We start from the raw sequence: 22,994 nt of genomic DNA, 5'->3' as shown, positions 1-22,994 counted from the left end.
TAACTACACTTGTGCGACAGTCATATTGTAGAAAACCTCCATACCTGCTTCGCCAACCCATGGGCACATACTCTGTAAATATTCTTCTTGCTCTGTGTTTTCTCCTATTTTATGGCGGAGCTCTCGCCTGGTGGCCCCTGAGCATGGAATAAGCTTAAGCGGCCCACCAGCGTCCCGCCATCTTAAAGCTAATTCGGTAGGCCCTTGTGTAGTTAACGAGTTAACTAAGCCACACGATGCTCGAACTCGTGTTAACTAATTGTCAGGCCGACATTTCCCGTTAAACGTGGCACTTTTCAGCTAGTTATATATAAGCTATCTTGGTTGTACCCCGTAGAAGCTACAGTGTTTATTGTTTTACGATACTTTCCACTCTAGTTTTATCATATCGATTGCTGCAGTCTTCCTTGCATAATGACGCATACGACCAAGGATACACTTAAGAATGTAACTACAACTTAAGATACTGCTTAAATAGGGTCATATACTACTAGCAGAAAACATAGAGATGGAGGAGGAAAGATGTTATCAGTATTGTCAGCCGGTATACTCACCCGCAGTCACCCTCTAGGAGTTATATCCCTGCCGTAATGTCGGCATCGCCCCTAGCTAATGCCTCGCCGAACTTGGGCTGCACTGCAAGGTTTCGTCTAGTGTTATAACGGGAAATATGGTGCGCTAGAACGACTTTCGTCCCCACGAGCCAAAATATGTGTATGAATATAGGATTTGGCAGGCCTCGCGTTCTGCCCAAAACATAACTAACAGATGTGAGAGATTTCAAGGGCCTGGCCAGCGGCCTCAACGTACGGAGTACTTCCATCATTGTAAAAGGTATGTAAAAAAAGCAATGATTCAAGCCTAAAGGCCCCATTACTCTGTATATACCCAATAATACTCCTTTGCAATGATGGAATATTCAACGCAATTCATAGGCTGTGTGGCTGCGCTGAGTCTTCTGTAACGAAGCGCTGCCATTGCACTCCAGCGGAGCGCATGATCCCCTTGCGTTTGAAATCCAGACTGGTAGAGACTACAGAAACCTGTTGGAGAGCATATATGTCTGATAATCTTCAATGCACTCCGTGTGCAGCCAGACATAAGACACGAGCAATCCCTTGGCCAGCAGGCATCACTGTTACATCTGAAGCATTTCTCCACCTTGAGATCATGGCTCCACATCTGTCCCCTCGAACTTTCTGGTAACGCCAATCACAGCCATGCAGGGGATGTGGTATCACTGTGCTTTATTTTCTGGATACTGGCAGAAGAATACCTGCAACGAAAATGCATGTTAGCGAGATCAATCACCTCATATTCCGGTTGGCTAGTGTATGCTCATTTTTGTCCTCGTGCTGCAGGATCTGAGGCAATCTTCACACTTCGGATATGTGTTGCGGCATTCCTCTTCGCTCTAACTATAGCCAAGAGCGAGGTGCATCAGGTCGGTCTCCCGTAGACTGATCAAGCTTTGATACAGTGTTTTCTCTTTATTGGAAAGTGCTGCCGAAGCGAAAGAAGTGTTTTAGCGGTTCTTGACCTCGGGTCCGTGTGCAGGGGGCCCCCTGGCGATACCCCAAAGAAAAAAAAGTCTAAGCTTGAACTGTATAGTCAGAACACCGAATGCAGTCACCCTGTACTGCCTGGAGCATTTTTGCCAGTACTTGAAATTCTACCAATAGAGATAAAATCACACATGAGCATGGCCCGGGATAAAACATTATTCGATGTAATATTCTCCGTGTTTGTGGAGATCCTCGTTGCAGTCAGTTCGGGTGTGTGTACCTCGTATATATTATAGTTAACAGCTTGCGATGGTCAGCCCGGGATGATCACCATGCGAAGCCAGAATACAGATAAGCCTTGCCCAATTAAAATAAAAGCAGACAGTCAGCTGCGGTGGTGCCCCCGCGGTCTTCTGACGTACCTTGCGGCCATTTTTGGTCTCTTGGTTTTGGGAGGGGGGAGCTCTTGGCCCCAATTGCTGTAATCACCAACCACCTTGAGTTGCATATACGACGGAGTACTCGCGCACACATATCTATATATAGTAAGAGCCACTCCATATCCGATATATCCTAGCTGCAAGGCCCGTACTTCGTATATCACACGGGCACTCAAGACCACCAAACCCACTCAATTTCCCCGCGGTATTACCCACACATACGCCACATTCAACTTGCACAATACCCTGTTGATTCTGTACGTAGTGCCGTTGGTAGATGTAGAGCAGGATGAGAAGGAGGCGGGCATCCTTCTCGCTCCAAATAGGCGGACATGGTATATAATGCTTCATACACCGATATTCCTCCAAGTTAATATTTCCCCTGCGCGGTGGAATACCTCCACCCAAAACGCCGCCTTGCCATATTCCTCCTTGGATCATGGATAATATGTACAATCCACGACCACGACCACGGCCACGGCCCCTCCAGCCCGCCCGATATCTTGCTTAGTCATATAGTATCACGTGGTAACTAAATACGCGAGTGGAATTAAAGTTGCAAAAAGAAAACTTTAAATTATCTCGAAAAGCCGAGACTTCGTATAAAATGCAAAAAACATATCACCGCAACCAAGACGATAGCAGATGAGAGTAAGGCAAAAAGACCTCTAATGCATCAAGTTCGGTAGCTATTGTTGCAAAGATCTGATAAAGAGCTACGGCTGTCTCGCTAATGGAAGCACAGTGTTTTATTCTCTATTCCTTCAGCCTTGGATCGCCCGACCCATGAGAATCCTCACACTGGGTATGTTCCTCAAGGTCGACTTCCGCAGCGAGGCCGGGGTCATTCTACGATGGCATTGGAGCATGTGGCTTGGTCTGATCACCGAAGCATTACAATTACATACTTATAGTTCATACAGCGAGGTATATGCACTACCGCCACCCCCCTCCCCTCAAGAATGCTCTGAAATATTGGACAGGAAGGACACAGAGATACGAATGAGCTCGTATCTCGTTTTTACATATAAGTGAGTGAGCTCTGCACTAGGATACCTCTCTTTAAGATATACCAAGACGAAGAGAACCCTTCTTCAACACCTTGGAAGGCAGACGTGCAAAAGGGATAGCTGCCCAAGGGTTGCACGATAGACACCACCAAGCATCGCCGAGCATCAATTAAGCACAGATGGAGTCAGCAGCCGCTGGTGATACTTCTCCGCACTCGGTGCCTGTGAGAAGGTTGGACAATATTCGAGCCAGTTGTGATAACTGCTCAAGGTCGAAAGTGCGTTGCAGCAAGGAGCAACCGAAATGCCAACGGTGCATTCATCAGGGCGTCAGTTGCATATACAGCCCATCGCAGAGAGTACGACGGAGACCTTTACGAGAGCCAATAGTCGAAACTCCCCGGAGAATTGACTCTGCCCGGGAGAATGCCTTCAACAAAACGATTACCAGCCACGACAGCCATATCATGAACAGCCTGCACCACCACGGCCCGGGAAACAACAACATAAACCATGACGGCAAGATGCGGGAACGTCTACATGGTTTCGACATGGATTTCGACAGAGCGCCAACCGCGGCCAATTCTCACCACGCGTTCTCGGAGCTCAGCATGTTCCAGACCGATATCGACAGCCCCTGGGGCGGCCTGATTACGACCCTGGACGAGCCGCCCCATATCCCGTGGCAGCAGTTTGAGCAACCCAGCCCCTTTCACGACTTGGACCCTCATTTCCCACCCCGATTCAACCGAGGCGAAGGCACAAAGTCGCCTCAGTCACCGTTACGTCAGGCTCCACTAGAGGAAATTATCACAAAAAGTACTAATTATGGCCATCAGTGCTCAGAATTGGCCACTACCACCATTCAGAAACTCGACATCCCCATGCTTCCTTGCTCATCAGTGTCGAACAACCCCAATGCTGCCGCTGCCATGATTGCAGCTATGTCTTCTTCTGTCTCTGATGCTTCAGGCACCGCCGCTCCCGTATTATCGTCATTGTCCAGTCAGGCTCCTCGGCGCGGGTCCCGCAGTTTTGAAATTATCTTGAGGGACAACAGAGCCGCACTCGACGATATGCTTACCATTTTGCAATGTTCATGTACGGTCAAGGCGGAGCTTGTCTTCCTAGTAACTGCCGTATGCTCACGGGTGCTGTCTTGGTACGAAGCCAGCCTGGAACGTAGCAGCAGCAGCAGCAATAATTCCAGCACTCCAACGGCAAGCAATACTTCCACTTCATCAAGCAGTATCTCAGCTGGAACAACAGCTGCTACTACAAGCTCTAATGCATCATCTTCTCCTTTCTTTGACTGGGTATTCATTCCATCTATCCGCATGGGGGCCTACGCTCTCGACCACGAGCATTCAGAGCGCATGGTTGCACAACTAATACAAACGGAATTGACGAAGGTGAAAGAAGTTATTGACGCATTTGCGCGAACATACTGCCACCACAGTGATGGACCTTCGAAGTACGGGCCGCATGGCCTGGTTAACGAGGATAGTGAGGACAAGTTACACTTAGCGTTGGAGGCATTCTTACGCAGCCGGCTGCGGGCAGTTGTGAGAGCTGCAAGGGAACATCTGAGTTGAATGAAGAGTAATAAGGTCTGTCATAAAAGTTGAGCAGAAATAATAGAATTCATAACCATAATAGCTTCACCATGAATGTGCACATGCTCCTGGTGGTAATATTTCTTGAATAACTACATCTTCCCCAGCATTGGTTGAGCAAAACGGAAAAGGTCTCTTTTGTCCAATGTTCCCTTCAACTCTTGCAACCGCTTCCAGTTCTGCCCGAAACTGTTTTGCGTTTCTTCGTCTTTGCCCATGAAGCTAACATAGACGGGTTTCAGAGCTTGCCCGGTACCCTTGATATCCGCCATCAGCCCGTCTACCCAAGCCTGGGCGCGTTCCATACCTCCGGCTCCGTCAGGCACTGGTGCGTTGATATGGAACAGGATATGTGGCTCTCGAGTGCCGAAACATGTGCTGTTGTTCGGCTTTGTTCCTTTTCCATGGCCGACGTGGGAGACTACATTGTATCGGCCGCCAATTGGGATGTCCTCTGCATACTTGAGCAGTATAGCAATCGTCTCCGGGGTGAATCGAGGAATTGATATCGAACGTGTGCAGACATCGATGGGATCCTTGAATGGCTTCGTAGTCATGGCCTGGAAATCTTTGAATGTCGCTAAAAATAGCCATTTGTTTCAGTATTTGAGCAGTAATATGACTATGGAAAGGAATATGGGGGAGACTCACTCTCTGTGGTTGTATCTACAACGACGGTGGCCAGCTGCTTGAGAGTTTCTAACCACTTCTTCCCTTCATCAAGGTCGTTGGAGTCGGCCCATGTATAGATCAAGCTCATACCGAGCCCGACTCTGCTGCGGTTGAAACCGACCTGTATACCCAATGCATCCGGGACGCCTTTATCCAGCAACTCTTGGGTTCTATGTAAAGCCTGTTCGGTCTCCTCCCACTTGTACACGATGAACCCGCCCAGGATCGTTGGCATGTGGTACACCTTGACTGTGACCTCGACAATGACACCGAAGTTCCCTCCAGCTCCGCGGATGGCCCAGAGAAGCTCAGATTCAGGTTTCGCTTCGACCAGTCTGCCGTCTGCCAGCACCACTTTGGCTGCAAGGATATTGTCCACACCCAGGCCGAGATAGTCATTGAAAGGGCCGTATCCACCCCAGACGGCCCATCCAGTCCATCCCACGTCTGCTGCAGTCCCGTTGGAGGTGCAAAGACCATGATTGTTGAGGAAGCCGACCAGGTTACCGGAGAGTATGCCTCCACCAGCAGTCACGGACTGTTTGTCTTCAGCCAGCCTTGCCTGGTCCAGCTCTCGGACGTCGATAGTAACGCTGTCAGCAATACATCCACGGCCCCAGACGTCATGGCCACCTCCACGGACTGCGAGTGGCGGACATTCATTACCAGCTGGCAAATCACTGACTGCTCGGACAATCAGCTGTACCTGTTCGATGGTGACTGGCCTGCAGATGACCAGTGGCCTAGCGGTGATGAGTTTGTTGAAACATCCACGGAGAGACTCGTAGTGAGGGGACGAGCGAGTATACAGCTTTAGAGCGCTGTCTAGGGTTGTGAGCGTTTGGATGATCGGCTCAGACCCCTGAGCATCAACGGCAGGATCAAACGGGGTCGGTTCCTGACGGTGCTCGGCCGTGGAGGAAAAAGGGGCGGAATCAAGCATGCTGGGCGGCTTTGTCTGTGTTAATTATCTGTAGCTAGCTGTCTATTCGTGGATATGATTGTACTTGATAACTAACTACGATGGGGATAGCACCGAGTATAGATATATCTGTTGCACCGCTATACAAGTGGCAACCAGATACAAAGCCCACGATAGATCTAGTTAACTATCGGGGGACCAAGAAATTCGGTCCCGAGGAGCGGCCCCATGGGCTGGTACGCCCGCTCCTGGGCATACATATTGGCAGTAAGCTATGCAGTGGTAAGCCTTTAGCCGAGTGGATGTTAGCTCGGGACAAAGACAGAGAACAAAGCAGAATCAGCCACGGCGTAGGTTGTTGATATTACTTGCGGGATATAGAGTTACGATTTACGATCTCTCGCAGGTACGGTAACTAGGCTTTGAGCATCTCGTAAAAAAAAAAAAAGAAAACTTCCTTTATTCCGGCCTGTAGTTAATGAACTTTAGTTAAACACGCATGAAAGTATGGAACATCTATTGATAGTAACGGACTGGGGAAGCTAAGGGAGGAGATGGATGTACAGTGGAGATGGACATTACGCCGGTCTACCGCTGAAAAGGGGCGCCCTCCCCCTCTATCAATGCCTGCCAGTAGCTCCAGTCGATTTGCGATATGTCGACTGCAGGCTCCTCGGTGGTACCGGAGAGAACGAGATCTTGCCCCGTATCCCTGACGGCTGCAGCGGTGGCGGCGGGAGAAAGGTACTCGTCTAGTACAGGTGATACCTGGGCCGAGGGTGACGACGGGCGCCGATCCCTGCGAAGACTGCGGAGTTTCGATATGCACTGGGGTTCGGCTGCGTACTGGAGAAGATGTGAGGAGTTTTGCGTCGTGGATGCGAGCTTGTCCCACGCCCTTGTGGTCAGACTGACGAGTGCGGAGACAAGAGTGTTGGTTCTCGCTGCAGTGATGATCTCCGGGTGGTCCGCATAGAGCTGATTGACTCGCTCCCAAGCCTGCCGGACCAGATCGCCCTCGAACCGGGCCAGCAGCTCGGTCAGGACAAGGATGAGGGCCTCGAAGGGAAACGCCATGGCTACGTGCCAGCGGTATGGCTGCAGTGGCTTGTGCGAGTATGCAAGGTTGTCGTACCCGATGATCTCCAGGCCCAGACTGAAGACCTGGTCCCTTTCTGCCTGGGCGAGGCTGGGCCCCTTGCCCGAGTACCACTGGCGAGTGTGCATGGACAGGCGCATCTGGCAGACAGAAGAGCGGCCTAAGTAGAGAGCTAGCAGGTGGAAGGGGATGGAGGGATCGCATTTCTTAAGGTACCGCTGCTCTAGCCTGGCCTCGAGCTCGTCTATCAGCTGGCTCTCCTCTGCCCTATGCGCCGCACTGCTGTTGCCGTCGTCTGCATGGCGGTGTTCGAGGGTCTTGAGCCTGCGCATGCACTCGCCGACCTCGAACCGGATGCGGCAGAAGAGCATCTCTGTCGGTCCGTCGTACTCGGCGGGCAGCTCGCGCATGGACGGGACGAGGTCGCTGTCGTTGAGGTTGAGTGGGCAGCGGGTGTCCCAGAAGAGATACGAGTCTGGGTTGACGGCCACGCCGGAAAGTTGGGCGGAGCGGCTATCGAGGATGAGGATCTGCCACCAAAGCCGCCGGCGGTTCTCCTGCTCGAAGACAGAGAAGCCCCTGAGACTGGCCTCGCGGTGCAGGCCCATGGCCCTGGCCGTGCGAGAGGCAATGCCGGTGAACAGCCAGAGCGTATGAGGTTCGTATGTATGCCGTGTTGCCAGCTAGTCACCTATATCGTTAGCATCTAACTATGATATAGACTGTCGATTATGGTAGAGAACAGAGGTAGTGATAGTAGTACCAAGTATAGAGTGAGGGCCTGTAGGGTGATGATATTAGTTGACCGCAGGAACTCGGCGTTGGTCAGGGCCTGCTTGGTCGCCTTGGAGAAACGGCTGATAAGAGCTACCCTGGACTCGGCCAGCAGTCTCAGACAGGTCTCCTCGTCTGTTGATGTTACTGCTGCCGTGTAGATGGCGAAGAGCAGGGCCTCGGTGCTGCGGGAGACGCTGCGCAGGTCTGCGGCCGCGTCCAGGACCATCCGCTGCACCGTCTGCGCGTGGAAGATCTTGACTATCGGGTTGACGTTGTTCAGATAGACCTGCCACAGCTGGAAGAGCTGTGGTGCTGGCGGATGCATGCCGTGGAGGTCGATGTAGCGGGAGTCGCCGAACAGGCTCAGGGGCTCGCTCTCTGGCGGCTCGATATCAAACTGCGACTCTTCATCCGCGTCCAGGTTCTCCGGATCTTGCAGCTATTCCCGTTAGAAGATCCATGCATATAGAATGTAGATATGGGATATGTCCAGGCAAGGGGCTGGTGTAGCTACCTCATCCGACAGGCCCTTCCACAGCCAGCTAGCGATATCAAAGTCAGCTCCAAGTCTACAACTATACAGCTTAAGTGAGACTTACTTCTCAACATAGCGCGAGTCCTTCGACTTGACTATCATCTGGCCCTGAGGAGGCGCTGGCGGAGGCAGCAGAAGCTCTCGCGAGGCCGTCTCCCCCGTCTGCTCGTCATCGACCTGGATGCCGTGCTCCCTGAGGGCCTCTTCGCAGCACCGCAGCCGGCGCACCAGACGCTCGTTCGCTGCCGCTGCTGCCCGGCCGGCCTCTCGTCGCTGCATCGATGGCTTCGTCCGCCTACCGGGGACACACTCTATCCTGTTTCTGCGGCAGGACGAGCATGGCTGCTGTCCGTCGCACCGCACCTTGCGCTGCTGGCAGGAGAAGCACGAGTGGTTGCGGGTGATGCGCGGGTGGGCTGGATGCATGCTGTCTCCCATCTCCGTCTTATCATACACATGCAACGGCCTCTGGTAGCCAGCCAGCTATCTATCTAGCTGGTTATCAGTGTCTAATGCCTAATAATGTGTATCTATTGTAGAACCGACCGGGCTCTCCCCTGGCATCCGCGGCCTCTGATCCCCGGTCGATCACTTGCTCGGTCCCGTCGGCGCCTGCGCTGGCTGTCTCTCGGTCCCGGAGGATGCAGGAAAAAGCAATAACTAACTGTTGAAGGAAAAAAAAAAGAAAAGACAAAGCAGGGGACGGTCCCGAGGAGCAAGTCTTCTTTGTGGTTGATGGTGATCTTCTTCTGTTAGGCCTGAGGAGTTGCTTTGTATACAGATATTATATATATATATATATATATATATATTGCCGGGAATACACAAAATGGCTGCGAGATTACCCCTGAGCAGACCTCCCACGGAGTATCACCACCAACACAGACGAACACGATGAAAGAAGACGAGAAGTCGCCTCTCGAGACCGTTAAGAAAGAGTCTTCAGAGGTCAGCTCGCAGCAGCCAGCGCCAGAGACGATGGTGGACGAGAAGAAGTCAGACGCTCAGGGGGCGCCAGACGATGGCAGCTACACCAGCGGCGCCCGTCTGGTCGTCATCATGGTCGCCGTCCTCATGTCTCTCTTCCTCGTTGCCCTAGTAAGAGCTTACTCCATGCATAGATAGATATCTTTGGCGATAGTTGATGGTTACTGACTGGCTGCGCAGGATCGTACTATCATCGCTACAGCGGTGCCTGAGATCGCCAACCAGTTCCACGCCCTGAACGATATCAATTGGTACGCCAGCGCCTACCTGATCACCAGTTGTGCCACGCAGCTCTCCTGGGGCAAAGTGTACACCTTCTACTCGACCAAGTTTGTCCTGCTCAGCGCCATCGTCATCTTCGAGGTCGGCTCTGCCCTCTGCGGCGCTGCTCCAAACTCGACCGCTTTCATCGTCGGCCGCGCCATCGCAGGCACTGGTTCGGCTGGCATCTTCTCAGGCACCACCGTCGTTATCGCCCAGGTAGTGCCTCTGAGGAAACGTCCCGTCTATGTTGGCATGATGGGCTCCATCTTCGGCATTGCCTCAATCATCGGGCCTCTCATGGGCGGTGCCTTTACCGACAGAGTCACCTGGAGATGGTGCTTCTACATCAAGTGAGTATCCCTGGTTGATGCATATATCTACTCAAATAGCCCAAGTAGAGCTCGGCTGATTGATACAATTACTAGTCTCCCTATTGGAGGTGTAACCATGGCTGTTCTCGTCTTCCTCCTGAATGTTCGCTCCAAGAAAGAGTCGACCTCCTGGCAGACGCAGCTCAACCGCCTTGACCCTATTGGCAGCGTCCTCTTCCTCCCCTCGGCCACCTGCTTCCTCCTGGCCCTCCAGCTAGGCGGAACCTCGTACCCCTGGAACAGCGGCCGCATCATCGCCCTCTTCGTCGTCTCAGGCGTGCTCATGATTGCCTTCGTCGCCGTCCAGATCTGGAGACAGGAAGATGCCACAGTGCCGCCCCGTATCTTCTGCCAGCGCAGCATCGCCAGCGGAACTGCCTTCTCTGCCTGTGTCGGTGGCGGCCTCATCTCCATGCTCTACGCTCTGCCTATCTGGTTCCAAGCCGTCAAGGGCACCACTGCCGTCCAGTCAGGCATTGATACCATCCCCATGGTCCTCTCCCTGGTCGTCGGATCTATCCTTTCCGGCAGCATCATCACCGCCACAGGTCACTATGTTCCGTGGATGTACGTCTCGACCGTCCTTATGTCAGTAGGTGCTGGCCTGACCACTACCTTCAAGCCCGATACCAACCACTCCGCCTGGATCGGATACCAGGTCCTGTTTGGTTTCGGTATTGGCACCGGCCTCCAGCAAGCCAGTCTGGCTGCTCAGACCGTACTCAACATGAAAGATCTCTCGACCGGAGTTTCTCTCATGTTCTTTGCCCAGTCTCTCGGTGGTGCCCTTTTCGTTGCCATCAGTCAGTCCCTTTTCTCTAACGCCCTCGCCTCCAACCTGGCTCAGGTGCCAGGTCTGGATGTAGCAACAGTTCTGGCTAGCGGTGCGAAGGATCTCAAAAAGGTGGTCCCTCTTGACAAGTTACCTCTGGTTCTGCCCCTTTACAACAACAGTTTGAGGAGATCCTTCATTGTCTCCCTGGCTGTCTCCTGCCTGATGATCCTTCCTACCATTGGAATGGAGTATCGCACCATCAAGAAGAAGGAAAAGGCCCCAGCCCCAGAGGCAACTGAGGCTTAGCCGACCTAGCTACATGCTTGCGTATATAGATTGCCAAAATTTACATAGTATTTTTCTGCCTAATGTTTAATATACATCTCCCTCTGTCGTATCTTGTAGAGATACATATGAAGCTCTTTTCATTATACTCGTTCAACTATTAGGCCAAATGATACACACATATGATATGAAGATAAAATATATGAAGCTGAAGCTGAGTATTTTCTAGTATTTATTAGACCCTAAGATAAGTCGACACGTAGATATGAATCAAACTCTTGGTCGGTCACATTTGCAACGGCTGTCTATTCGCGTCGATCAAGTGTTATCTCAAGAACAGACATAACACTTCCAACAGGCTGAACCACATTCTTCAAAGCCAACCGTTCATCCACAGAACCCAGCAGCTCCTTCCAGTCTTGCAAGTCTCTTTCTAAGCTATTGAATGCCTCCAACATAGTCATATCCCTGGCTCTCAGCAGACGCTCCTGGGCAGAGGGGATAGACCCCGGCTGCGGCAAGACGGTGTCCATGATGATAATGCGAGACGTATCCTTCAGAGCAGGTAGAAGGTTCTGCAAAATCTTGACGGCTTCTTTCTTTGGCCAGTCGTGCAGAATCATACGAAGCAGATACACGTCTGCGCCCTGGAATGGCTGGGGCTGGAAGAAATCATGACCCTCGAAGAAGATGCGCGAAGTAACGCTCTTGCCCAGCTTTTCCTGTTGCTCCGGCGAGGCCAGAAACGCTTGTCCGTCCGCTGCGTTCTCAGGCAGATCCTGGACAATGAAGTTAAGGTCCGGGAATGTCGATGCGAGAGAAATACTTGCTGCTCCGCTGGAACCACCGACCTGCGTTCAAAACATATGAATTAGCGTCTATACCTCGCTAATAGTGTACTTGGGACTAACTTACATCTACAACAGTCCCTTTACCCAGGCTGGCCCAGTCAAACCCTTCAATGAGATAGTGCATTCCAGTGCCGCCGCTCTTTTGCACATTCTTCATGTAACTGGCAAACTGCCGCGTCTTGTCGGGCTGGGTCTTGAGATGGTCGAAGAAGGGTAGATCGGTGTCGAATGCAACGTTGTACGCAGTCTGAGTCTTTTCTTCACTGTCTGTCCACTTCTCTGTTGCTTCAACCAATTTTGCGGCCATTGGGACCGACGCCTCGCACATAAACGATGCCCAGTCATAGAAACTGGAGTCTGACGCGATTAGAATTGACGTTGCCGTGTGAGCAACTGTGTTGGGCTCCGGCTCGCAGAACAAGTGACTCGTCATGGCCATGCGAGCGACGGTCTTGAGCTGTTTGACCGAAACTCCTGCCGCCGCTGCAAGGGCTGGGTAAGCAATGGACGAGTCGCGCGGGACCAGTTGGAAGATTTTGAAATGGGTGAGCCATCGAAGGCACGCAATATGCTGATACTGTAAACAATAAACATCAATTTAGCGGCTGAGGCTGTGGCATGGTAGAAATAGATTTACTTACTCCGACAGCTAAATGCGGCAGATACTCGCTGGGGCCGGCAGCCAGATGGAAGATCTGGAGGGCAGCTCCCATCAAAGCCTGTCGCGCCGCACCTATCTCAGGGGGTGCAGAAGCCGGGATCGATGTTGCTGGAGCATCACTAGCAAAAGATGGAGCAGCATGGCCGCTGGACCGCAGAAACTCGCTCACTATTTTCGCGTTTTCCTGCATCTGAGAGGCGAGTTCCTCCAGTGCTGACTCTTGTAAGTGTGTCCCATTTGCTTTGGGAATGTTACCGTTAGTTTGTTCAACAATAGTAGAAGACATTGTTGAAGCAGCTTTGAATCCCAGAGATGCTGAGTATGGAAATGCAGGAAATACAGAGTGAAATTGCGGCGCCTTCAAAAGGAACTCAGCAATGATGGGCAGGGCGCAGTTACCATAGATCAATAAAGCTCGAATATCTAGAATAATATTTTGAATCGGGTATGATAACCAACAGTTTCTTCGAGGATACACTACACTGGACAATCTCAATACCCAAACTTCTGCTATGCCGAGAGCCCTCACCCGACTCGGCCCTTACTGTCTGCTATATTGGCTTCAGGTAAATCTAGCCTTGTCTCCATTCACATGGAAAGATATTTCCGTGATTTATATATAGAATCACCATGCACGTAGCAAGCTACGTGTATAGTTTGCTTGGGTACACATTATTGGACGCTACGGTGTAACAAGCATGCCGCATATTTGACCTGGGGGCTGAGTTTAGATGCTTATCGACCTATGCGGCAGGAGTCGTTACTATAGCCCAGATTGCGAGTCCTAGAAGAGCTTCGATGTAATCACGAAACCTAATCCTTAGTGCTAACTTGTTATCGGTATAAGAAAACAAGAGCAATAAAGCGTAAGCTTTCTCCATCGCGCCCATAAAAATAAACAATTTATCCCGCTCGGGGGACCAGCGTTGGTAATATTTTCAGCCTCGGTGCCCATTACCTGGGAAGGATCCTACCCCGATCCTACCCCGAGACCCGATGCTTAGCCCGATCTCAGCTATGGTGTCTCGCGCTGCAGGGATAAATGCAAAAATGGGGGATCCACTTTTACGGGACGATCATCACGGGTCCCACATGAACTAAATTAAGCTTATTCCGTGAACTCGCTCCGCGTGCTGACAGGGGCCTGTGCCAAACTTTCACGTGAGCGGAAGTGCAAAAGGGCAAAGCAATACTTCCCGACCTCCACTCCGTATTTCCAAGGATGTGAAAAGTGCTTCCGTACACGGCCTGAATATAGTTACTTTATGCTCAAACATTAATTGGTAAAGTTGTAGGCTATCATATCTATAGTTACATAACAGAGCACCAATCGAACGCCTTAAGCCAAGTCGCATTTGAACATGGGTGGGAACCCCCATACATTGGTAACCCGAGCGCTTCGGGAGTAGCTGCACACTCATGCTCGCGAGATTTACCAGGTCAGTCCAGGAATCCCCCTTTACCTGAGGCGTATTCTGGTGGTACCTTGGGCCACGCATCAATACCATCCATAAAGGCAATCGCCATTCCACCACCCAGGTGGATCTCAAAATGGCAGTGCATGAGCCACGGCCCAGGATTGTTTGAATGATACCGTAACACAATCCAAGATGGTCCATCAAAGGATGTAATAAAAGTATCCCGATAATTGGGTGTTTTGAGATTAAATTTGGTTGGCTCGGCCTTCATTGCTTCTTCCACTGACGAATAGTTCCAGTGGCCTTCTCCAGCACCGATCTGCCAGGTCTTTCCAGAATGCTTGTGCATGATATGAGGAAACTCCTGAGGCTGGTTCGGAAGGGAGCCTACCTGGACAACAAGGTCGATCCACGTGTTGTTCTTAGTACGGATGACAAGGCTTTCGTCCATCGCATCGGCCGAATTTGGGTGGTAGAGTAGCGGGGCGTATGCGCTGCGATCCTCCTGGTACATCGCACCACCTTTCATGGTGTAGGTCCACGCAGTTTTCACACGATGGGTATCAAGGAGAAAAAGAGCATCTGCGTGCTTTGCAGGTGCATTTGGAGGGTAAGGCGGTAATTTATCGCGGTCAAGAGTAACAGCGTAGGTTGTGTTTAGGCCGCCATAGTTGATAATGCCCTCGCTCTCCTTTTCTTCATTGACATTTTTTTCATTTGGACCCCGTTTGTATCGCATTGTGGCATATGATCCAATGATTTGAGTTAGTCCTGTATCCATGACTCGAATTGTGTAATCCCGAGCAGCGTTTTTGTGTAGCTTAACCATGACCGAATACCGTTCACCCGCATAGAACTTGACAGTATCAACTTTCTGGGGCTCAATAAAGTGCCCATCTGCCTCATAAACCCACATCTCATGATTGTCAATGGCAAAAACTGGCGTTTTAAACGTTGCTGCGTCCACAAAATTGAAGCTCACCCACTCATCGGCTGGATCAACTTCAAAAACTGCCTGCTCCCCGTTGGAGGGCACGCATCCTTGTTGTAGGTGGCGTGGAATTGTCTCAGGCCGGCCATCACGTAGATATTTATTTTCTGTTGACTTGACAAAAGGGAGGCACCTATGCGACCATTTAGTGATAATCCCATTAGTGCTTCTGTGTAAATATATGCCTTACCCTTTATCATTGACATGGCGGGGATATATGGCCCATTTCATATAATCCATCGTGTGATTAACAAGAAAATCCTCTCCTGGACAGTATACGCTACCTTTTCCGTTGATGAGGATGCTATCCACGCAGCTATATTACCGTTTGTAAGCTTCTGCAAAGAACAGTAGCAAAAAAATAGGCGCATACAATATAGTATAACCTGAGTCTTCTTGCGCTTTCATATATTCCCATGACTTGAACCGGGTCCAGTCTGAGACAACCACAACATGAGGATTCGCAACGGCTTTTCTCATGTTTTCAATATCCTTGGATTTATTGCTGATGAGTGACCAAGGAGCTGGAGCTGTTGGTTTTGGCCTAATCCACGTCAGAGTAGGCCCTTTGACTGAATTGAATATAAAGGGAAGTTTATACCTGATATACATCGCACCAAACAGGCCGTCAAACATTGTTGTCCTCGTATGAGAATGCCACCTAATGTCTCATTAATCACCTTCCCTGATGAAGTATATCTCTAGATAAATCTCGTACCAATGTGTTCCAGAAGGATAGGCCTTAAATCGGTACATAAACGACTCGCCTGCCTCGATTGGTTTCTGTGTCAGGCCTGGGACGCCATCAGACCACGGAGTGCCTTGCATCCTGGGATCGTAAGCGGTTCATATCCATTTCAGTAGTCCAGCAGAAAGGTGGGACCTACAGGAGCCCATGCCAGTGTATTGTTGTGTTGAATGGCATTTTATTATGAATCAGGACCTGGTTATCAATATTTTTAGCAAAAGGCATGACCATAACGATCTCTCATACGGCTTCTCACCTCAACATCATCGTCTTCATCCCAGACAAATGTAGGCCCAGGGAATTGGCCATTCATAAATATCATCTCCCTAGGCTGTCCATTCGGCGCTCCCAAGCCCCATGTCAATGTCAATTCTTCGCGTACGACTTTCGCAGCCGCTTTTCCTACAGCAAAGGCCCAGAGGGCGATTATCCACCCATACATTGTTCCAGCAAAGGCCAGTACAGATCCCAAACCGATGAAATGGAAAAGAAGAAATCAAAGAGCCAGCAATTTGTATTAACAGGATCACACTGGCGAGCTCGCCTCGAAGCTTGCTACGTTCCACCAACCAAGGGCTAGGGGAGAGCACTATGTAGCTGGGCAATAGTCACACACCTATATATATCCGAACACGAGAGCAACTGGGGCCAGGCCAGAAGAAAGTCGTAACCAAAATTGGCTTCTGCAGCCCGAAACCCGACCGAAAGGCCAGAGAAGCCAGTCTCAATAAACTTAGAGGCGACAGCGCGCATTCTTAGAAATGGATAAAAATGCACCCAGAGCACTGCTGTCGACCAACGACGGCTTCCATTCTCCTACCCTCCATTAGGTACATACATACGCTAACACTAGGCTGGCAGCATGGAGAACCATCGACTTCGGCGTATAGTACGCCAGTCACTGCGCGGAACTGCGGCTATAGTCACCATATTGCTGGCTATTCAGTGGACTTTGAAGAGCTCCCCCAACAGCAAAGCCAACAAGTACATCAACAGCCGACTGGGTACAAATGGTGCATCTTCGAACCCCCAGCCGCATGGCACCGTCTGGGAGCTGATAAAGAACGATACCCGGGCATCCAAGTTCGTCAATGTGCTAGGAAAGTTTAAGAATATTGTGGCCGGTCTTGATGCTGCGAAGGCCAGATTTACTGTCTACGTCCCGACCAACGAAGCGTTTGAGAAGGAGAACTTTGCCTGGGATCTGCCGTCCTTCTACTGGCTTTATCTAATTGGATACCATATGGGTGCTGGAGCGCTCTCGCAAAAGGATATTTTGCATACTACTACAGTGCCGTCTTTTGTCTTTGCGGACGTCTTCGAAACTTATCGTCAACGCATTAGCACGCAAAGGGTAGATGGGGGTAAGGGCTTTACGTTGAACCATGTAGCCCGCCCAGCTGCCTCTGAGATGGTAAGTAGGTGGTGGATTACACCTGGATGTCTCTAGTTCATGGCTAATTGGATGCAGCCCGCGGTTAATGGTTACGTCCATCTGATAGACCGCGTTCTCATGATGCCAGAATCGACTTCTGATCTCCTACGTGATGACCCTAATCTGAGCAAGCTACGTAAAGCTCTCATCGATACAGACGTCGCCGTGACAGTCAACGACACGTCCACCCATCTTGGTCAAACAGTGTTTGCCCCTACCAATAACGCCTTCGATAAGCTAGGAACCAAAGCAAACCAGTTCCTTTTCAGTCCCTATGGCAGAGAATATCTAAGGGCCCTACTGCAATACCATATCGTTGCCAACCAGACCATGTTCAGCAATTACTTGTTCCCCCACAACGGAGAGGCACAGATTCCACTAGAGAACGGGTCAAAGGTAGGTACTCCGTTCCTCCTCTCAATCTCCTTATTTTCTTTTGATCACCGAACCAAACGAAACATTCCTCTAGATCCATCTTCCGACTCTACTTCCGTCTCATAATCTGAGTGTGACGGTCGAGCTGGACGGCTCTCGAAATTCCCCCAAGATCAACAATGCAGTTCGCATCGAGAGCCCCGATATTGTGGTCATGGACGGCGTGGTACATAAGATCAGCAATATCTTGCTGCCGCCATTATTGTCAAACGGAGATGGTCCTATCCCTGAACAATCATGGATAAGCACTATGGCAGAGTGGCTGCTAGGCACGTCAGGGGTGTCTGTAGGAGAGCTGAAAAAAAGACTAGAAAATCTTGTTCTAGAGCCATGATAATAACTAGTTAATCCCTACTCTTGCTGTCGTGATAAAATACTATCCATTGATTGACAGCTTTGTGCACGAGGCTGGTGATAGAAGCCAGGGTGTAGTACATACATGCTAGCACATAGAATATAGAAGTAACGTGTTATGCCCTGGCTTCTGACAGTTATCAACCGAATTAACGAGTAAAATGGTCGCCTCAAACGTTTGCAGTTGACCAACGATTCGTTGCCTAGTTGGTTAACTAGTTACACATATCCTTTAGCCCCTTTTTCTAGTGTTTTTCTCCCTGACTTTCGTAGTTAAAAACGCATATTCAAATAACTACCACAATTTAGAGCCATTGACTAAAAAAGGAACCAGCTATTCCATGGAGACTCCATGCGCCCTTTTCGTGTTTTTGTCAGCTGCCGGGGATCCAGAGGGCCTCTTGCTCTGATAGAAGATTTATCCACCCAAGGTACATTTTCAGGGGACAGCCTTCGGGTCTCGGGCTTGAACTTGGTCAGCAATCCTTCCCCGATATTCAACACACAATAATTGCCTGACTTATTAGCTCGTGTGCTCAATAACTAACCCGACCAGCTTCGGGCTTGGTATGGGGGTTGATGGCTGAAGCACCTCGTTGCTGGTGTCTCTCGCAAAAATCGCAGTGTCGGAACAGGCCTCCCAACGAGATATATCATCACGACAGTGAGATTGATAGAGTCAAGATGAAGAAAATATTGTCTCAATCTCTACACTCTCGGCATCTACCAGATATTAGTTAGCAATCCGAGAGGGCATCGCCATGGCTGCCGAAGAAGTTCCCCTGCAAAACAGTGAGCTGTTCGATGTCAGTGACTGCGTTGCGGTTGTCACTGGTGGTGGAACGGGGATGGGCCTGATGATGGCAAAGGCACTCGAGGCTAACGGAGCCAAAGTCTACATCCTGGGTCGACGGCTGGCAGTCCTTGAAGCTGCTGCTAAGCAAGCAGTAAGGCAGATATATCCTACTATAGGAGAGATGACAGCTAGAATACTGACGAGAAGATACAGACTTACGGCAACATATACCCCCTACAATGTGATATCACATCCAAGGATGACCTAGAGACGGCGGTCGAACACATTGCCAGCGAGGATGGTTTCGTCAATTTGGTAGTTAACAACGCTGGAATCTCAACACCGAATCTAGGCCCTCAGAGGACACGACCTAATGCCAAATGGAGCATCACAGACTTGCGGAACTACTGGTTCAGCAAGCCCTCGTTCGAAGACTATGCCAGAGTCCTCGAGGCCAACACCACCGCACCACTGATGGTGACCTTTGCATTCCTCGAGCTTCTTGATCGTGGCAACCGTGTCCGCGCAGAGCAGGCAAAGGCAAACAGTGGCCGATCAGACTACGTACGCAGCCAGGTCATCATGGTCAGCAGCGTTGGTGGGTTTGGTCGCGATAATTCGGCCTTCATCTACGGCGCCAGCAAGGCCGGGACAACGCAGATGACCAAGAACCTATCAACATATCTCACGCCGTGGAAGATTCGGGCGAATGTACTAGCACCAGGATGTAAGGATCTTTTATTACAGACTATATAACAACCTCGCGGAAGTCCAGACGACTAATGATAGTACTATAGATTTCCACACGGAGATGACCCAAGATTTCTACAAGAGTACAGGAGGTCGATTGCCGGCTACCATGACTCCTGAAGAGCGATTCGGAGACATGCAAGAAATTAGTGGGACACTTTTGTATATGGCCTCCAAGGCCGGGGCGTATTGTAATGGCTCAGTGATGCTGTCTGATGGAGGCTATCTTGCAGTCCACCCAAGTGCCTATTAACTGCCTATTGATTGATAGCTGTGACTTTAGTTCTTATCTGTGTGAAAATATTATCTGATTTGTGAGAAATTGATGTTCCATATAGTCATACCTGATGCGAATGGTTTTAATTGAATAAGCGAAAAACCAGTTCAATTCATAGTAATAACCCCGATTAGTGATCCGTCTAGGGTAACTAGAGTACTGAAAATTGGTAGATCTAAAGGTAACACGAATACTTATCAACAGCCAGTCTAAAGTAGTAAGTAAAAGAAAAAGAAATCTAAAATATGTCTGTCTGGCTATCTCACACTCATGTAACTAATCACCTGAGACGTGTCTGCGGTAGAGTCTGCATCCTCAGCCTCACACTACGGGTACCAATTCTTAGCCCGAAGTTCCCTGTTCATCTTTACAATATTCTCCCGAGCGCCGACCCACGGCTTCCGCTTGCCTGCATTAAAGAGTCGGTAATGGAACGGCAGTAAAAGCCCGTCCATGACCATATTGCACAATTCCCGGTCCGTGAGCCAGAAACCCCAGCCCTGCCAGCCATACCCCAAGTTCGCTCCCATACCGAGCCCGGCCGCTTCATCCACCCATTCCAGCCAGTCAACGCCTTTAGTTAGGCCGGGTGTTACTCGCGAGTTGTTAGAGAGGTTGGCAATCCACTTGAACTGCTCGTCTACCTGGCGGTTCATTTCCGCCTTGGAGGGGAGTCGAGAGGTCCCCTTCCAGAGCTGTGCAAGTGCCATGCTGGCCAGGTCAAACATCAGGAATGCCGGGTTCATGAACGACAGGTTGCCCATGAAAGCGAGCGACTCGGGATGCTGGAGCGAGATAACGTTCTGGTAAAGTCGGGGCATCTTCCGGCCGTTTGCCATCTCGCACGCGTCCTTTTGGTCATAGATAGTCGGGTCACTTTTCCCAAGCAGTGAATAGTCGACGGTGTATCCAGTACACCAGATGATGGAGTCCACCTCAATCACAGTGCCATCGGTCATCTCAATGGCCTTACCGTCACGGACATGACGAATAGATGGCAAGGAGATGACCCGGCCACTAGCCAGATTGTCAATCAGATTGTCACTGATGATCGGCCGTTGCTGGCTGAACGACGGTGCAGGGTCAAGCTGCCACTCTGGCTTCAAGTCGTACAGTCGATTACGCAGGCCGACAATAACGCTGTCCATTACCTTCTTCCAAATACCAGGGGTGTAGCGGGACATCATACCCAGAATCCATCCCTTGCGATAGGTGCGGACGTGATCGACTGGCTTGCCATCTACCCACCGTGGCAACTACAATGTGGTTAATATAACGAAACGCAATGGGATATAATGGCATCTCCATACTTACTACTATGGCTCCGTGACGGTGTGATACATACACCTGTTCTGCTACACCCGCCAAAAGGCCCGTAACATCGGCCGAGGTATTCCCAAAACCGACAACCAGTACTCGCTTGCCAAAATAGGCATCGGCACTTTGAAAACAGTCACATAGTTAATTAGTTCACGCCCAGGAAATTGAGTATCGAGAATAAACAGCCCAACTTACCTCTTAAAAGTGACAGAATGGGAAACATCGCCTGCGAATTTCTCGATTCCTGCTACTTGGGGGATATTGGGTACTTGATCAGGACCCAAGGCATGAATTATTTTGTCAAATTCCTGCACTGTTTTCTGGTCTTCGTTTCCAACTGGGGAGAATTCGATTTCCCACTTGCGCTTCAGCTCATCCCACCACGCACGGTGGATAGTTGTGCCAAGCCGGACATGTGGCATTAATTGGAAATGCTCAGCGTAAGAGGTAAGATATTTGGCCATATGGCTTGATGTTGGGAAATCAGGCGTATCTATGTACAGTTAACCTGTGCGTTTTTTTTTTTTTGCAGGCAGAGGCTCCCGTGGATACTCACCATCAGGAAAAGGGAAATCAGTGAATGACCCCTGATATGGCAACCCTAGTTAGTCAACAATCTTCAATTTGCGGTACCGTATAGCTCAAGTATAACTTACACGATGTTTGGATCCATTTGTCACTGTGCCTAGGGGAGGCAAATAAGCTCTGGTCAGTCGAATTGCTTCATATAGCGCATAGACGAAGAATAAATACTGACTTGGCAACACTGAGATGTTCTCATTCTCTTCGTTGTAGTGCCACAGGCCGCCAACGTATGAATTTCGGTCAAATCCAGTTACATTGAACCCTTCCTCAAGCATATTCTTCATTGACACAAGGCCCAGGGCCCCTAAATTTGTTCTAGGTCAGTTATTGCAAACTATCCATAACCAATTGAAGAAACAACAAACAAGCTATCTGGAAGTATGGAGGTGTTGCATACCAAGTCCAAGGACCGCAACTGTTGGCGCTTTTTCAGACATTTTCAATGGGTCAAATTGTGAAGATAAAAGAAATGATGCTGGCTATAATATTCAAACCGGGTGTCATTAAATATTGAGCGTTATTCTTGGATGCATCCGGACAGCCTCTTCATAAAAAAAAGATGAAAAGACACAAAACAAAAAGAACATTAAAGCAAAGTAAAGCTCCTTAGTAGGAAAGTTGCTTCAAACATAGTAAGTGCCAAATTATCCGAAATCCTCAGAGAAAAGGGGGGAGTGTTGTTGTAGGATTCGGGGGTACCCTCGGGAATCAACCTTGGGGATAACAGACGCAATTTCTCCCAACCTAGCAGTGTCCTTGGATGCTTACTCAAATTCGGTAATCCACATTCAGTAAACCCTGCACCTCATGGCTACCGCCATGCATAGCACCACCGTCGTCCCTTCAGGGGCAAACACGATCATGTGGCTGAGATCCGAATTCCGACACATGGTCCCGGGGATGATCGGGCGTCGCGGACGCACTGCAAGATCTCATTTCGGGTATTTTCATTGGCTCGGGGAAAGTATGGAGACACACCCTTAACATGCAGAGTCGCATCGGATGGGTCACTCCTAGCTGGACACGAGTGAACAAGTCTGGGGCCGAGTTGCTGCCACCATGCAGAGGAGGATGGAGCCCCTTAGAAGAGGGGCCACGGGAACGTGGTGTGTAAG

General features: G+C 50.1%; 9 protein-coding genes across 9 annotated transcripts; 4 read left to right on the top strand and 5 right to left on the bottom strand.

The window, feature by feature from the left end:
* Positions 1–3,134: 3,134 nt before the first annotated feature.
* MGYG_08693 (hypothetical protein) lies at positions 3,135–4,550 on the top strand (the record flags this gene model as incomplete). Its single annotated transcript, XM_003169098.1, has 1 exon — positions 3,135–4,550. One exon carries the CDS (start codon positions 3,135–3,137, stop codon positions 4,548–4,550), a length of 1,416 nt encoding a protein of 471 aa, XP_003169146.1.
* A 113-nt stretch (positions 4,551–4,663) lies between these two features.
* Positions 4,664–6,186, bottom strand: MGYG_08692 (6-hydroxy-D-nicotine oxidase; the record flags this gene model as incomplete). Its single annotated transcript, XM_003169097.1, has 2 exons — positions 4,664–5,151; positions 5,223–6,186. 2 exons carry the CDS (start codon positions 6,184–6,186, stop codon positions 4,664–4,666), a joined length of 1,452 nt encoding a protein of 483 aa, XP_003169145.1.
* Positions 6,187–6,753: 567 nt separating this feature from the next.
* On the bottom strand, positions 6,754–9,014 carry MGYG_08691 (fungal specific transcription factor domain-containing protein; the record flags this gene model as incomplete). The annotated part of the gene is made up of 4 exons (XM_003169096.1): positions 6,754–7,947; positions 8,028–8,480; positions 8,556–8,583; positions 8,641–9,014. 4 exons carry the CDS (start codon positions 9,012–9,014, stop codon positions 6,754–6,756), a joined length of 2,049 nt encoding a protein of 682 aa, XP_003169144.1.
* A 456-nt stretch (positions 9,015–9,470) lies between these two features.
* MGYG_08690 (hypothetical protein) lies at positions 9,471–11,279 on the top strand (the record flags this gene model as incomplete). The annotated part of the gene is made up of 3 exons (XM_003169095.1): positions 9,471–9,674; positions 9,744–10,177; positions 10,253–11,279. 3 exons carry the CDS (start codon positions 9,471–9,473, stop codon positions 11,277–11,279), a joined length of 1,665 nt encoding a protein of 554 aa, XP_003169143.1.
* A 284-nt stretch (positions 11,280–11,563) lies between these two features.
* On the bottom strand, positions 11,564–13,056 carry MGYG_08689 (sterigmatocystin 8-O-methyltransferase; the record flags this gene model as incomplete). Its single annotated transcript, XM_003169094.1, has 3 exons — positions 11,564–12,109; positions 12,174–12,686; positions 12,751–13,056. The coding sequence occupies 3 exons, from the start codon at positions 13,054–13,056 to the stop codon at positions 11,564–11,566; spliced, it is 1,365 nt and encodes a 454-aa protein (XP_003169142.1).
* Positions 13,057–14,210: 1,154 nt separating this feature from the next.
* MGYG_08688 (laccase-1) lies at positions 14,211–16,369 on the bottom strand (the record flags this gene model as incomplete). Its single annotated transcript, XM_003169093.1, has 7 exons — positions 14,211–15,312; positions 15,370–15,495; positions 15,553–15,723; positions 15,781–15,840; positions 15,898–16,008; positions 16,067–16,122; positions 16,184–16,369. 7 exons carry the CDS (start codon positions 16,367–16,369, stop codon positions 14,211–14,213), a joined length of 1,812 nt encoding a protein of 603 aa, XP_003169141.1.
* Positions 16,370–16,789: 420 nt separating this feature from the next.
* MGYG_08687 (fasciclin domain family protein) lies at positions 16,790–18,131 on the top strand (the record flags this gene model as incomplete). The annotated part of the gene is made up of 3 exons (XM_003169092.1): positions 16,790–17,341; positions 17,399–17,758; positions 17,832–18,131. 3 exons carry the CDS (start codon positions 16,790–16,792, stop codon positions 18,129–18,131), a joined length of 1,212 nt encoding a protein of 403 aa, XP_003169140.1.
* Positions 18,132–18,912: 781 nt separating this feature from the next.
* On the top strand, positions 18,913–19,950 carry MGYG_08686 (short chain dehydrogenase/reductase; the record flags this gene model as incomplete). The annotated part of the gene is made up of 3 exons (XM_003169091.1): positions 18,913–19,098; positions 19,161–19,674; positions 19,745–19,950. 3 exons carry the CDS (start codon positions 18,913–18,915, stop codon positions 19,948–19,950), a joined length of 906 nt encoding a protein of 301 aa, XP_003169139.1.
* A 350-nt stretch (positions 19,951–20,300) lies between these two features.
* Positions 20,301–22,316, bottom strand: MGYG_08685 (dimethylaniline monooxygenase 3; the record flags this gene model as incomplete). The annotated part of the gene is made up of 7 exons (XM_003169090.1): positions 20,301–21,230; positions 21,289–21,415; positions 21,490–21,787; positions 21,851–21,881; positions 21,951–21,979; positions 22,052–22,183; positions 22,277–22,316. 7 exons carry the CDS (start codon positions 22,314–22,316, stop codon positions 20,301–20,303), a joined length of 1,587 nt encoding a protein of 528 aa, XP_003169138.1.
* Positions 22,317–22,994: the final 678 nt, after the last annotated feature.

Source organism: Nannizzia gypsea, genomic scaffold, assembly GCF_000150975.2.
Source record: "Nannizzia gypsea CBS 118893 supercont1.10 genomic scaffold, whole genome shotgun sequence".
Lineage (NCBI taxonomy): Eukaryota > Fungi > Ascomycota > Eurotiomycetes > Onygenales > Arthrodermataceae > Nannizzia > Nannizzia gypsea.
Note: the sequence above shows the minus strand (reverse complement) of the source record. Positions and strands in the feature narration are given on the sequence as shown.